General features: G+C 51.9%; 1 protein-coding gene and 2 long non-coding RNA genes across 3 annotated transcripts; all 3 read right to left on the bottom strand.

Moving 5' to 3' along the window:
- Positions 1 to 6,410: 6,410 nt before the first annotated feature.
- LOC146751995 (uncharacterized) lies at positions 6,411 to 7,329 on the bottom strand. Its single transcript, XR_014941043.1, has 2 exons — positions 7,250 to 7,329; positions 6,411 to 6,511 (listed from the first exon to the last, which is right to left on the bottom strand). It is a non-coding gene; the product is annotated as an uncharacterized LOC146751995 (long non-coding RNA).
- A 980-nt stretch (positions 7,330 to 8,309) lies between these two features.
- On the bottom strand, positions 8,310 to 10,756 carry LOC146751994 (rho GTPase-activating protein 32-like). The gene is made up of 5 exons (XM_085533220.1): positions 10,669 to 10,756; positions 10,263 to 10,403; positions 9,578 to 9,784; positions 9,068 to 9,216; positions 8,310 to 8,817 (listed from the first exon to the last, which is right to left on the bottom strand). The coding sequence occupies exons 1-5, from the start codon at positions 10,713 to 10,715 to the stop codon at positions 8,399 to 8,401; spliced, it is 963 nt and encodes a 320-aa protein (XP_085389346.1). The 5' UTR covers positions 10,716 to 10,756; the 3' UTR covers positions 8,310 to 8,398.
- A 1,052-nt stretch (positions 10,757 to 11,808) lies between these two features.
- Positions 11,809 to 12,774, bottom strand: LOC146751993 (uncharacterized). The gene is made up of 3 exons (XR_014941042.1): positions 12,550 to 12,774; positions 12,013 to 12,115; positions 11,809 to 11,855 (listed from the first exon to the last, which is right to left on the bottom strand). It is a non-coding gene; the product is annotated as an uncharacterized LOC146751993 (long non-coding RNA).
- Between the last annotated feature and the right edge of the window lie 1,786 nt (positions 12,775 to 14,560).

The raw sequence follows: 14,560 nt of genomic DNA, 5'->3' as shown, positions 1-14,560 counted from the left end.
ACAGAGACGTGTTCTTGGCTTTCCAGAAATGCCACGACCTATCAACAGCCTGGAGAAAGTAATTCTGGCAAAGCCACAGACACTGCAAGTCCCATCACAGCTCCCTGGGGAATGGAAGAATCCAATCTCACATCCAGAAGAGCTAGGGAAAGGATGCAGGATGCTCTCTGTGGCTAGGAGGCTTCCTACATTTTCAGGCTGAAACAATTGCTGGATATGATCTCCCTTTCACCTTTAGATGCCCAACGGAGAAAGATCTCAGGAATGGGTTGTTCCTTACCATCACGGCCAGAGCGGAGAAGGTGCTCCCCCAGGTCACAGCCAAACACCCCTTCCTTCGTTGGCTCCGGCTCCGTCGCTCTCCTGGGGCGGGCCTTCACCAAGGAACGAAGGAAGGTACTGAGCTTGCCCCGTTTCTTCAGCACTGCACAACAAAACAAAGAAACCAGTTCATTTCAGGCTTGGATCGGTTGGACGAGGCCGATCATAACACATTCGACCGAGCACGTAACAACAGGAAGAACATTCCCAACAAGGACACGCAAGAACTGTTTTCCCCATCCCTGCAACTGCCCAAGGCCAGGTCAGAAGGGGCCCCATACAGCCTGCTCTCATCTCCAGCTAAATTCACACGCTGGCGACCCAGACTGAGGCAGGGGTCTTGGAGCCTGAGGATCCTTTAGGCCCCTTCCAATCCCAAGCCATTCAAGGAGGATTCTGTGACTTCCCCATGCCCAAGAATAAACACAGTGGGATTGGGCCAGATCTCCGCGTGTTCCGCTTAATGCAGTCCTCTTGCTAAGCTTGCTCATCTCGAGCGTTAACAAAACCCCTGAAAGCCAAGCTCTGTCCCCATTTTATTAATCCGCATTGTCAAATGTAAAATACGTACCTGGCTTTGGCAAGGAATTGACAAGGGACTCGGGAACTTTTCCGCTGATGAGTTCCACGCACTCACCAGGGAAAAACCCGACCTGGAACAAGAACAAAAAGACAGGTGGGCATTAGCCCAAGCTCAGCACCAAAGGGAAGGTCCTCTGACACCGACACAGGGCAACTGCTTGCGTCTAGAAGCCGTCCTGTGCAGGCAGAGCAGCTCCAGTCTGAGATTCCTGACTCTACTCAAGTTGTGCTCTCTAGTCGGAAACGTGTGCCTACCTCAAAGCCACGCTTGCCTCTCCACCAGGGGCTCAGCTCCTTTGGTGGCATAGCAACTATGCACACCAAGTCTCCAACCTGCAAGAGATTGAAACATCAATCCCAGCTTCAGCACAGCTGGCAGGAAAGCACAGCTCAAATAACTGCCTGATTCTTTGCTGCAGAATATCCTCAAGCTTGACAGCAAGGGAGACATTTTGAAGGAGTCTTGAGAGTATTCGAAAGGCGTTCACACCCTATACTACTCTCCCGTGCATGACAACAAGGAACGCCTGGAACTGCTTACCTCCAGGGAGAGCTCATCCGGCCCCTGGGCGACGTGGCTCTTAATAACATGGGCTGCCGCAATCGCCGGAACGTTAAGAGATGACACCGCACGCTCCAGCTGCGGCTTCCGCATGTTATCAGCCTGCAAAACAGAGCACAAGCCTTGGTCAGGAGCTGAGGACAAACCAGGAGGATTTCAAGGTGAGGAGCACATCTGCAGAGAAAGCTGCAGCAAATGCGCTCCATCCTTGTCGGGAGCACTTCAGAAGGAGCTGCACATCTCATCACAGTTGTTTCTCTTCCTGGCGTGCATTGCCAGGCCATGCAAAGATGCATCTCTCTCTACCCAGACTAATCAGCAGTGGCACTGGTGCAGACAGGTGGCCAGGCCCTTTTTGGCCCATTCTTTCCTGCAGGAGAGTGCATCTGCAGCTCCCTCTGCTGGCTCAACACAGGGAACAAAGACCAGCCAGAGCTTCATACTGTACCTCCGTCGCCGCCACCTCAGGCTCGCGGCTGATCCCACTGCACGCGACACCCATCACAGCAAGTGTGAAGAGCTGGAACAGAGCAGAAACACTTCTGTTTTCTCTGTTCACACAGCACAGTATGGGGACACTTCTTCAGAACTACCCTCGCATGCCCTGCGGCAAAACCATGAAGGGGGACAAAACATGGCACGTACCTGGCAGTGAGATCACCTCAAGCTACCTGCAGCAGTTCCTTGTCGCTTTGCTCAGATGTAATGAGAGCAAAAGCTGCACCGAGGCAGTGGGCGGATGGTGAAGAGAGGAGAGAGAAAGAGCAGGTCAGCGAGCAGGGCTAAGACAGCCATGGAATAACGCACACAGCACAACCGTCCCATCCCCTAGCTGCAAGACACGCTGAGTCTCAGGCTACGTGATGCCTGTCCTCCCAGCAACTTTACGATGCTTCCACAACTGAGTAAAGACGACGACGGAAGAAGCACCGAACGGGTGCCACCTTTACGAATACCCCCTTTGGAACGTGTGTACCGGGGGAAAATTACATCTGATGGTCAAGAGTAAGTAATATGGTGCTGTGAGCTCCGACAGCCAGCAGTTCTCAACACCTCACTGCCCACCCGTCCATCCCACGTTGGCTCAGCTTACCTACAAGATGCTGCGCACGATGGTGTGAAGAAAAAGGCACTAAAGGCACTAAAGGCACTAAAGGCACAAGAGCAACAAACCAACCAACTACTCCGACCACTAGCTCACCCACAAAGGAGCACAGAACGCACCGCTCCTCCCCTCATTCCAGATGCTTATGACATCACCAAGGGCCAACAGCCTGGTCCACCATGACCCCCCACAAGGCGGGGAGGCAACACCACGTGGTCACGTCTGATTCCAACACGGCACCACAACATTCCAGAACTCAGTGTGGGCTTGGAATTCTATCCTGGTGTGGCAGCGCAATGGGAGGTGTTAGGGCACAGCTGAAGAGCAGACAGACACCGGATGTTTCCAAAGGAGGGTGCCAGAATAACTCTCAGCAGTCTCTTGCAGGGCTCTTTGGGATGCTTCAAACCCATTTTCACTGCATAGGTCATTTCTAGAAAGTCCAGCTGACAAATGCTCACTTTGTCTGGGGAACGCCTCTATGCATCATGAATGAAAAATAAAATAAAATGGGCACGTGACCTTGTGACCTCTCTGCTCTTGTTGTCATCCAGACACCTAAGATGAGCATTACGTGTTCGTGCTCCTGAATGAAGATTCACCCAAGTCTGTGTTCCACTCTGCTCCATCTCTGGGTCTAAAAGAAACACAGACAGAGATGATTACAAGATCCTTTGCACATATGAAAGCTCAGGGTGCACACTAATTCTCTTTAGCAAGAAATACTACTTGAGAATTCACAGAATCCACACATAAACTTACTTTCTCTTTAACCCTTTTCCTTTGTACATGATTCCACTATTTATACCCTCAATTAATGATTCATACTGCACATGATGTTATGATGTAGAATATTGACAGCAACAGCACAAAACCATGACAGAATCCACAGACAGTTTTTTGAGAGGTAGTATGAAAGATGAACAGAAAGGAAATAGATTCATTCAAATAACCTACTTAATCCTCTCCCCATCAAAAAGGAAGCCTTCTGGGCACTGTTACAAGCTGCTCCTAGAACAACTTGCACCACAAACTGCGGTACATACATCTTCTTCCCACAGCACCCTCCCCTCTCTGGTTAGTGTCAGATTCACTCAGGTTAAAATACGTGGATCAGAACAGCCATTCAGTTCTGCTGAGGCAGGATCCCACTGCCGGGATGTCCCCCAGTCCCATTTCCTGCTTTTCCCAGCACGGGTGGTGAAGGGAACAGCAACTGACATCACCTACCCAGACTTCTGCAGGGCCTTCCATTCAGTCTCACATCACAGCGAGAAGCAGGAGAGCTCTCGTTGCACAAAGCTCGGGGCTGCAGAAATCAAGGCTGCCTCTAAGGTGGTGCTTCAAACAACATGTGTAATTGGACACGAGACATGAAAGACAGGGCTGCAAGCGCAACATCAGCGCTTCCTGCAGAGCACATCGCACAGCTGTAGGCACACTGCAGAAGACTCACACAGCACCTGAGAGGTAACAGCTCAGGAAGGAAAACCTTACCCTGTGAACACAGCCACAAGCTACTCTCTTCTTCGTGGCCTTCGTTCACACTGAGCATTTCCCTCAAGAGTGCTGCTCAAGGTGATGCTGTCTCCAGCTGTTGGCCACTTGCACTGCTGGACGCTGCACCCACAGCTCATTCTGCTTGAAGTAAAGCCTGCTGGCTTCACTCCAAAGCACAGGCACAGGCCACAGCCTGATCCACCTGCTTTGTCTGAAAAGCTTCTAAAGCTGCTCTCATTGGATCCCTTCTGCTGCTCGTTCTCTCTGGGCAGGAAGCTCTACTCTCACAGCAACAGCCAAGAGCTGGAAGGCGGGAAACGCCTCCAATCCCCACGGATGATTCTGTCTACAAACACAACAGCTGCCTGCTCTTCAGCAGGGGGATGCTCACCCAGCAAAGCGCTCACCCAGCAGATACCTTTTCCATACTCTCAGAGCTGTCATAACAGTGTGCAGCCCTTGGCACTGCATTTCCAATCAAGGTAAACATAGATCTAAGCTACTCCTTCTGTGTTAATACTTAGATTCCCAGTTGCAGCTGGAGCTCGAGAGCTCAACACAACAGATATGACACGAGGTGCAACTGGAAGACGTGTCTCCAAGCCAACAAAAGCCAACTCACCAACCAAGAGCCAGGTCTTGCTAATTCAACTGATCAGAGCATGTGGGAGGGGGCCGGACATCAGACCACAAGTGTCCATTTCCACTGCAGCTCCATCTAGAGAAGAGCACCAATCAGCAGGTGAGAATGAATTCATTCACAGGCTGCACAATGAGTCAGTTCTTTACACAAAAATACCCCACATTGATCCCCACAAAAAAGGGAACGGCAGGAGCTAATACGGACCAAAGAGGTTCTTGTTCCTACGCCTCATCCTCTCACCCCAAGTCCTGGGTGATGCCCACAGGCTTCAAGTCAGGTCTCAAATCCATTGGACTCCTGTCTCTGGATTTGCCCTGGTCTGGCCCAAGCCCCGGTCCTACCATAGGATTGTAGAATTACTCAGGTTGGAAAAGACCTTGAAGATGATCAAGTCCAACCGCAGCCTAACCAGTACCCTAACTCTAAAAGCCCTACACTAAATCATATCCCTGAGTACCACATCCAAATGGCTCTTAAATACAACCAGGGATGGCGATTCAACCACCTCCCTTGGGAGCCTATTCCAGTCACCAATGCCGAGTACAGAGGCAGGATGACTTCCCTAGTCCTGCTCACCACACCATTCCTGATACAAGCCAGGATTCCATTGGCCCTCTTGGCCACCTGGGCACACTGCTGGCTCATATTCAGCCGAGTGTCCATCAGCACACCAAGGTCTCTTTTCTTCTGGGAGCTTTCCAGCCACACCTCCCCAAGCCTGTAGGGTTGCCTGGGGTTGTTGTGACCAAAATGCAGGACCCGACACTTGGCCCTCATGAAACTCATGCCGTTAGCATGAGTTAACCAGATAGACCCTGGGATGCAGACTGCTCTCCAAAGCCCAACTGGACACCAGCACACAAGAAGTTGATCAGATCCATCCCCAAGCAAGCACCAAGCCTCCCCAGGAAACTCTTTGCCATCAGCTCCGTCATCGCCTTTCCTTTCCTCCACACCTCAATCCCAAAGTAGTTCCCACATCTGCCAGCACGTGTTACCTCCCACCTTCTCATCGCACAGTGCTTCAACAGCACCAAATTTGCTTCTGGGGCCCTCCTTCACCTCACTGTGCTAACACTCAACTGTCATTATGATTAAACCACATTCTTTCTTTCCTCCTCAAAATAAAATGATTCTCAGACTAGAGGAATAGAAGGCTGAATCTGAGACACCCCCAGTCTGCAAAATAATCTGCTGCTTGGAAGCAAAGCGCTGTGCCAAGGAGTGCAGCTGCAAGCCGCAGGAGAAAAGTCACCATGCTGCCCTTCTCCTTTAGAACAGAAGGAAACACCACAGAAAGACAGAACAGGCTTCACAAGCTCAAAATCCAGCACATCAAGCTGGCAAGAGATGATTCTGAACTGCCCTCGTTTACACTCATCTCCACAGTGGGGTCCGTCGTGGAGAGCTGAGAAGGAACTTACTGGCAGAGGCAGGGCCCTTCCCTGCAGCACTCCTTCTGGTAGTTCAGATTTAACTTACACAGAAATCCTAGCAGACGTTCTCACTGAGAACTGCACCTAAAGTTCTTCCTTCCAGAGGAAAACAGGCCCAACACGCGGTTGTATACAATGCTTTCATCAAAACGAAGCAGAGATGGCACAGCAGGACAGACCTACTCAGAGTGCATGTTAGAAGCCATTCAAGAACCTAGTCGTTCTTGCTGCAGGTCCCCCGACTTCTGTTAAAAGCTGAACTGTCTCCAGAGCACCTGTTTCCATCAGCTGCCACCATCTAAAACAGCCAGCCTTCCTGCGGTCACCTGGCCCAAACATCCCTTTTGCTCTACGCTTGATTCCTGCAAGAGATCACAGTAAGGGATCACAGTGCTGGCACAGCTGAAACATAAAGGGTGTGCGAGTTCCCTGTTAGCACTCAGTGTGAACAAATCTACCAATGAGCAACACCGTGAATCCTCACTCACCTCAGCAGAGGTCAGCCCGCACCCCAGCCTTCCGCCTATCCACGTGCACATGCACACATGTGCAATGCTCTGCCCCTTCTACACACCCTCATGCACGCAACGCATCTTGTACCCTCCTTAGCATTCACAAACGTGCAAACCATCCCTGGGAACACATATGTGCCAACAAATACCACAAAACATCCCTTTGTCTCCACCTGTGTGCAACCCAACTCCTCACACACCCCTGTGCAAACACACAATTGTGCCACCGCATCCACGCACTATCCGTGTGCTCACACACACTCATGCAACCACATCCCTTGGTGCAGCCCTGTGCGCACACACACAGACACATGTGCATCCCCTTCCTTTCACTCCCAAAGTGCACACACACACCGGTACCACAATGTCCTTGCGCAGCTCCAACACTCTGCACACCCCTGTGCACGCACATATACGTGCAGGCTCGTCCTTACACACATACCCACTGACCTACACACACCTGAGCAACCCCACTGATTTGTACACTCATGGACACAAATGTGTGTGCAACACCATTGGTGCACAAATACACACAAACACACAAACTCATGGAACCCCACTGCTTTGTGCAATGCTGTGCACACTCACGTGTGTCATGCACTGATTTCCCAGCCAGTCCTCGTGGGGCCTCTTACTTAGGACGGGAGTGCAGGGGAGCAGCCAGAAGCTGTCTGCATTCCCTGCTGTCTGCTGGGCAGTTTTTCTGGAGATGCTTGGGTTGCTTTGCTTTTCCTTGGGAGGTGGGAATGAGCTTTGGGTTGGAGGCACATCCCGTGCCAGAGCATCCCAATGGCATGCGTGGGATCAGCAGGTCTGTCAGAGAAGTGGGTGAGGTTGCACACCAAGCTGCAGCAGAGGAAGGGGAGGAGGTTCCAGCACAGCTCTGCACCATTCTCTGCCACACTGGGCAGCTTGTTCCTGGCTCAGCAGTGCCATCAGACAAGAAGCAGGGAAGGAAATCAAGGATGGTGGGTACCATCAAACGCTGTCGGTGCATGCCTTCGTAAGAAAAACAGACCCAGAGCTTGTGGGTTGTTTCTGCTTTGGTAGCATTCATGTGCTGTAGCTGAGCAAAAGGTTGTGCTGCTTGAATCTTCTTCTGCAAGAGCCGCCTACCAGTAAATGTCTGCAGAGATAGAGGATGTGACAGAAAGCATTTGTCTCCACGACAGTGTAGTTACACTTGGTCGAGAGAGTGAGAGAGGCAGGCAGCACTGCCTGATGTTGGTCAGGGTGAGCTCCTCCTGCCGCAGCGCGATGATGGCAGGGCTGGAGATGATCTGCAGGGACAGCTCACAGGTGGGAGCCAGGAATGGACACGGTGGGAGGACAGAGGTGTCAGGGAGCAGCCACGGCGTTGAAGAGCATCCAAAAAGCAATAAAAAAAAGCACTGAAAAGCATCACAAAGCCACAGCCAGGAGGCTTGCAGTTTTCATGAGCAGTATCCAGGATGCTAGAGACTATTTGCTGCCATAAAAAATGGTAGCAGAGCTCTCACTGCAGGCATCCCAAAGTCAGGCAAAATGTGAACACATCCAGAGCTCTGCTGCACGCACCCCACAGCCAGAGCGTTGCAAGCTGAGCTGCCTTGCTGTTTCTTGCACTCTTCCCAGTCCCTGTGAATGAAGACTCGGAATGCAGCCAAAGTGTTGATTGAGCACGAGCGTGCCTTTATTCAATGGGACAAAGGAGGGCGTGAGAGGTCCAGGCTTTAAGATGGGACTCATCCTCTGTTGTTAAGGAGGGAGTGGCTCAGAGCTCCTGCTGTTACTTGGAGCCTGGGCCTGGTGGCCTGATTCTATGCCCCCCTCCAAGGGGCTCGTCATCTCCTCTGTGTCGCTGACCTGAGCCTGCATGGTGCTGCTGCTGTCGGGGCATTCAGGCTGTGCTTGGGCTGGGCTGCACTGCAGAAGCACTGGGTCCAGGCTGGTGCCTGTGGTGTCTGGCAGGCTCAGGTCAGCAGCTTCAGCAGGGATGGGATGAATGAGGGCTTGAACTTCGATGACGTTCTTCTCTTGATCACTGCTGTCATATGGAAGGCTTTCATTGGAACTGCAGCATCCTGTGCTTCCCATGAGTTCTCCATTGATGGAAGCACAGGATGCATCATCGTCACATGCCCTGAGTCTTTGGGGTACATGAGGGCTGGAGTCACCTAGGAAGGAGTAGATGCACAGCGGTTAGGGTCGAACATTCGCAAGATGAATCATGGAAGAGGTTCTTGACATTTGGCTATGTATGGGTGGTGGGCAGAAGCAAATAGGCTTCTAACAACAGTGTCACTGTCTTGAAAGTGATCCTCGTGCAGGATCCTCCTCGTGAAGGAGGTACAAGCCCACTGAAAGCATGAATTCTAGCTGTGTTGCTCACAAGCAGTGTTTTGAAAGCTGGATTTGCACTCTTACCTGCCAGGACCACGACTTCTGCTTCTGATGGCTCCCTGGCACTGCGCTGCAGTTGGTGTTCGGCCACAGGTGATGGTCTTTGCAGGCAGAGGCAGGAACACCAACTGCCGCAGCGCGATGACTCCATCCTCTTTCTGGGAGAACTTGCTCTGGAGAGAGAAAACAGAGCATGCTGTCAGTCGTGGTGTAGGGTGAAGGAAGAGCTGCTCCGAGCCCTTGACAACAGTTGCCCGTTCCTGGCACTGCCTGCTTTCTGCTGAAACACAGCTTAGAAACGCGCTCTGTTTCAAACAGCAGAGGACGCTTCCATTCCTACAGCTCCGCCCTCAAGTCCTGCTGGCTCCTTTTCTCTCAACCATGTCAAGCAAGATGTGGAGCATGTGAGCAAAGGCTCCACAGCAGGACAGGACAGGAGCTGGCAGGCTCATATATATATAATGGACAAAAATTAAACCAATAAAACCCAACCGACCAATGATGATAGGGGCTGGAAAGGGAAGTCCTCTTTACCTTTTAGAAGGAAAATCAATTACTGTGTGGAAGTTCCCCTGTACAACTGCGGGGGCTTCCTCCTCTTCTATCTCGCTGCTCTGTGTCACAGTGGGAGAGCTGCTCTGGCCGTTTCTCTCAGCCTGTGCCTCCTGCACGGTGAGCAGCTTTGTGGCAGGAGGAGACACCCACACAGACTTTAGCCCGGCCAGAGAACTGTGCCCTGCAAGGGAAAACCACAGGTAAGAGGGAGGATCAGACAGCAGCAGCACAGCCATCCCAGTTCTGCATTTCTCTCAGACTTGCTTATCCGAGACACTGGAAGACGAGGAGCTCAAACTAACCATGTGCTTAGAGGTATGCTCGTGGCAAAGGACACAGCCACAATTAAGAGCAGCTCAATGTGTCAAAATAGGCAAACGAAAACCCTATTAAAACTAGTGGGCAGGGAACTCAGAAAGGTTCGCTGCCACACTTCAATCATGCATCACCTGCTGGCAAAACATCTTAACAGCAGTGACAGTTTTCTCCATGTAAGGTTTGGGTTTGGACACACTAAGGACATAGCAACAGGGTGCCATATTCTAATCTAAGCCCAGAAGCCTGTTGTCTCCTCGACAGTTAGAGCATTTTCAGAGGTCTTAGAGAAGGCCTGGATTGGATCAAGATGTCAGATCAAGATCAAGCTAATGGAGGAAGATGCTCACCCTCTCCCACGGCTGGTGTGGATTTGGAGCAGAAGATGACGTCTGTGTGGCTTATGATGAACTCAACAACAGCCGACTGCGTCTGCAGCTCCATACAGGCAACTTCTCCGCTGGCGCAGGCAGACTGGCTCTGCTGGGATCTGAAGAAAAGGCAGATCTTACAAATCATTTCCCCAAGATCATTTCCCCAAGTATGAATTTTTGCAGAGAAAAACTGTCAGACTGGGCTCTGGAGACTTCCGCAGTGGGCCATCAGCAATGCCACTGACAAAATTCTCAAGGAAGTTCAAGGACACAATAGACCCATCTAAACATGAGAGCAGAAACTGTCATCTAGAAATTGTGCCCCTGGGGTTGGGAGAGAGCAGAAGTAAGCATGGTGTTGAAACGGAAAAAGAAGTTTACCTTAAAAGGTTTGGAGCCCACACTATCGCTAAATTCTTAGCGTCCATGTTGGTGACGGAGCTGTTCCCGGCTAGAGACGCCAAGTGTCTCATCAGGTATTCCAGCGTCCTGGAAAACAAGAGAGGCAGATGTTCAGCACCAAAAAGCAAGCGGTGCTGCAGTGCACAAAACAAACCTCACTTCATGCTAGTGGTTGTCATTGCTACTGTCCCTGAATATGAAGTAGATAAAACGTTTCCAATGGCACCACGCTGCAGTACCAAGCCCTGCAAAGCACAGCCGCAGCCATTGGCTGCACCAATCGTACCCCCGTGCCAAGGAACTGACCCAATCCATTGACCCAATGCAGCCTTCAGCCGCTTCAGCGTGCACAGGCATGATGTTGCAGGTGTGAGGCAACACCTGGAATCGCATCATTGCCCTCTGAAAGGCAGCAGGGCTGAGCTCAGCAGACCGAGCGCAGCACTGACCTGTAGTGAGGAGCGGGCAGCTGCTGGATGGCTTCCTGCATTCTGTGCATCCGCTCCTCCTCTGTGGCAGCACAAACAGCGTCCTGGAAAAAGGCAGGAAGGGATTCAGACACCAGTCAGGCTGGAGAGCTGCCACAGGTTTGGGAACCATGGGGACAGCGCGCTGGTGGTCAGCACCGAGGCAGACTCGATGCCTTCCAAGAGGCATCAGGGGAACACAGCGGCACGCAGCCTGTGTCATTGAGGTCAAGCAGTGCAAGCTCTGGGGGCTTTACTGCCTGATTGCACAGCACAGCTCCTCGCAGCAGGCATTCCTCTCCAAGTCCACTTTGCTATTAACCCCATTCTACCAATAGCTGGGGAACAGCAAAGGAAAGGGAATTCTCACAAGCATTGTGAATAGCTTAAATAAGCACCTCCTGGCACCACCACAAGTGGCATCAGTGAGAGGCAGGATGTGGCAAAGGCATGCCTCATGGGTCTAACAGAAAGAAGACCTCAGAACTGGGGCACTGCTGCAACCACTAGCCAGGACGCCCAGGGAACAGGTATGTGTCATTTCCAAGACATTGCCCTGAGCTTACCGAGAACTTGTCATACAGTTGGTCGGTCAGGAGAGGGTTCGGGAGCTCCCTGAAGTACAACTTGCACAGGGAGCTCACGCTGTGAAGTTCTCGGACGCTTAGCTCGGGAACCTGCTCCGTATCGAATTCATGGCTGCAGAGAAGGACACAGAATTGGGCAGAGGGCTTTGAGAAAGAGGAAAACAAGTCCAAAGACACACATACAGTCAAGAAAAGGAAGAGGTTCCTCTGAACGCCTGCAGCATGGCACGGGCCCCTACTGACAGCTGTGTCAGTTGCAGCACTCTTACCGTAGTTGCTGGATCCTGGATGCCACGCCGGACAGGCGGTATATCCCCCGCACCACACCATGTTCCTCAATGAATTGAGCGCAGCTCAGGAGGACCTGGGGGACTACAGAACAAGAGCCAGCGGTTAGCTCAGCTTCTTACTTAAGTCCTGGTTCAGGCCGTGCTCTTCTCACATCCCATCCTCTAAGCCCAGCCGGGCTACCGCTTGCTTCCTCCTTACAGGAGAAAGCTGGCAGAGACAGCTGTGAGGATAGTGCACAGAGACGCGTTCTTGGCTTTCCAGAAATGCCATGACCTATCAACAGCCTGGAGAAAGTAATTCTGGCAAAGCCACAGACACTGCAAGTCCCATCACAGCTCCCTGGGGAATGGAAGAATCCAATCTCACATCCAGAAGAGCTAGGGAAAGGATGCAGGATGCTCTCTGTGGCTAGAAGCCTTCCTACGTTTTCAGGCTGAAACAATTTCTGGATATGATCTCCCTTTCAACTTTAGATGCCCAACGGAGAAAGATCTCAGGAATGGGTTGTTCCTTACCATCACGGCCAGAGCGGAGAAGGTGCTCCCCCAGGTCACAGCCAAACACCCCTTCCTTCGTTGGCTCCGGCTCCGTTGCTCTCCTGGGGCGGGCCTTCACCAAGGAACGAAGGAAGGTACTGAGCTTGCCCCATTTCTTCAGCACTGCACAACAAAACAAAGAAACCAGTTCATTTCAGGCTTGGATCGGTTGGACGAGGCCGATCATAACACATTCGACCGAGCACGTAACAACAGGAAGAACATTCCAAACAAGGACACGCAAGAACGGTTTTCCCCATCCCTGCAACTGCCCAAGGCCAGGTCAGAAGGGGCCCCATACAGCCTGCTCTCATCTCCAGCTAAATGCACAGGCTGGCGACCCAGACTGAGGCAGGGGCCTTGGAGCCTGAGGATCCTTTAGGCCCCTTCCAATCCCAAGCCATTCAAGGAGGATTCTGTGACTTCCCCATGCCCAAGAATAAACACAGTGAGATTGGGCCAGATCTCTGCGTGTTCCGCTTAATGCAGTCCTCTTGCTAAGCTTGCTCATCTCGGGCATTAACAAAACCCCTGAAAGCCAAGTTGTGTCCCCATTTTATTAATCCGCATTGTCAAATGTAAAACACGTACCTGGCTTTGGCAAGGAATTGACGAGGGACTCGGGAACTTTTCCGCTGATGAGTTCCACGCACTCACCAGGGAAAAACCCGACCTGGAACAAGAACAAAAAGACAGGTGGGCATTAGCCCAAGCTCAGCACCAAAGGGAAGGTCCTCTGACACCGACACAGGGCAACTGCTTGCGTCTAGAAGCCGTCCTGTGCAGGCAGAGCAGCTCCAGTCTGAGATTCCTGACTCTACTCAAGTTGTGCTCTCTAGTCGGAAACGTGTGCCTACCTCAAAGCCACGCTTGCCTCTCCACCAGGGGCTCAGCTCCTTTGGTGGCATAGCAACTATGCACACCAAGTCTCCAACCTGCAAGAGATTGAGACATCAATCCCAGCTTCAGCACAGCTGGCAGGAAAGCACAGCTCAAATAACTGCCTGATTCTTTGCTGCAGAATATCCTCAAGCTTGACAGCAAGGGAGACATTTTGAAGGAGTCTTGAGAGTATTCGAAAGGCGTTCACACCCTATACTACTCTCCCGTGCATGACAACAAGGAACGCCTGGAACTGCTTACCTCCAGGGAGAGCTCATCCGGCCCCTGGGCGACGTGGCTCTTAATAACATGGGCTGCCGCAATCGCCGGAACGTTAAGAGATGACACCGCACGCTCCAGCTGCGGCTTCCGCATGTTATCAGCCTGCAAAACAGAGCACAAGCCTTGGTCAGGAGCTGAGGACAAACCAGGAGGATTTCAAGGTGAGGAGCACATCTGCAGAGAAAGCTGCAGCAAATGCGCTCCATCCTTGTCGGGAGCACTTCAGAAGGAGCTGCACATCTCATCACAGTTGTTTCTCTTCCTGGCGTGCATTGCCAGGCCATGCAAAGATGCATCTCTCTCTACCCAGACTAATCAGCAGTGGCACTGGTGCAGACAGGTGGCCAGGCCCTTTTTGGCCCATTCTTTCCTGCAGGAGAGTGCATCTGCAGCTCCCTCTGCTGGCTCAACACAGGGAACAAAGACCAGCCAGAGCTTCATACTGTACCTCCGTCGCCGCCACCTCAGGCTCGCGGCTGATCCCACTGCACGCGACACCCATCACAGCAAGTGTGAAGAGCTGGAACAGAGCAGAAACACTTCTGTTTTCTCTGTTCACACAGCACAGTATGGGGACACTTCTTCAGAACTACCCTCGCATGCCCTGCGGCAAAACCATGAAGGGGGACAAAACATGGCACGTACCTGGCAGTGAGATCACCTCAAGCTACCTGCAGCAGTTCCTTGTCGCTTTGCTCAGATGTAATGAGAGCAAAAGCTGCACCGAGGCAGTGGGCGGATGGTGAAGAGAGGAGAGAGAAAGAGCAGGTCAGCGAGCAGGGCTAAGACAGCCATGGAATAACGCACACAGCACAACCGTCCCATC

This window comes from Coturnix japonica, unplaced genomic scaffold, assembly GCF_054131305.1.
Source record: "Coturnix japonica strain WE unplaced genomic scaffold, WE-NBRP24 Scf055, whole genome shotgun sequence".
In the NCBI taxonomy this organism is placed as follows: Eukaryota; Metazoa; Chordata; class Aves; order Galliformes; family Phasianidae; genus Coturnix; species Coturnix japonica.
The sequence above is the reverse complement of the archived record's forward strand: the minus strand, read 5'-3'. Positions and strand labels throughout refer to the sequence as shown.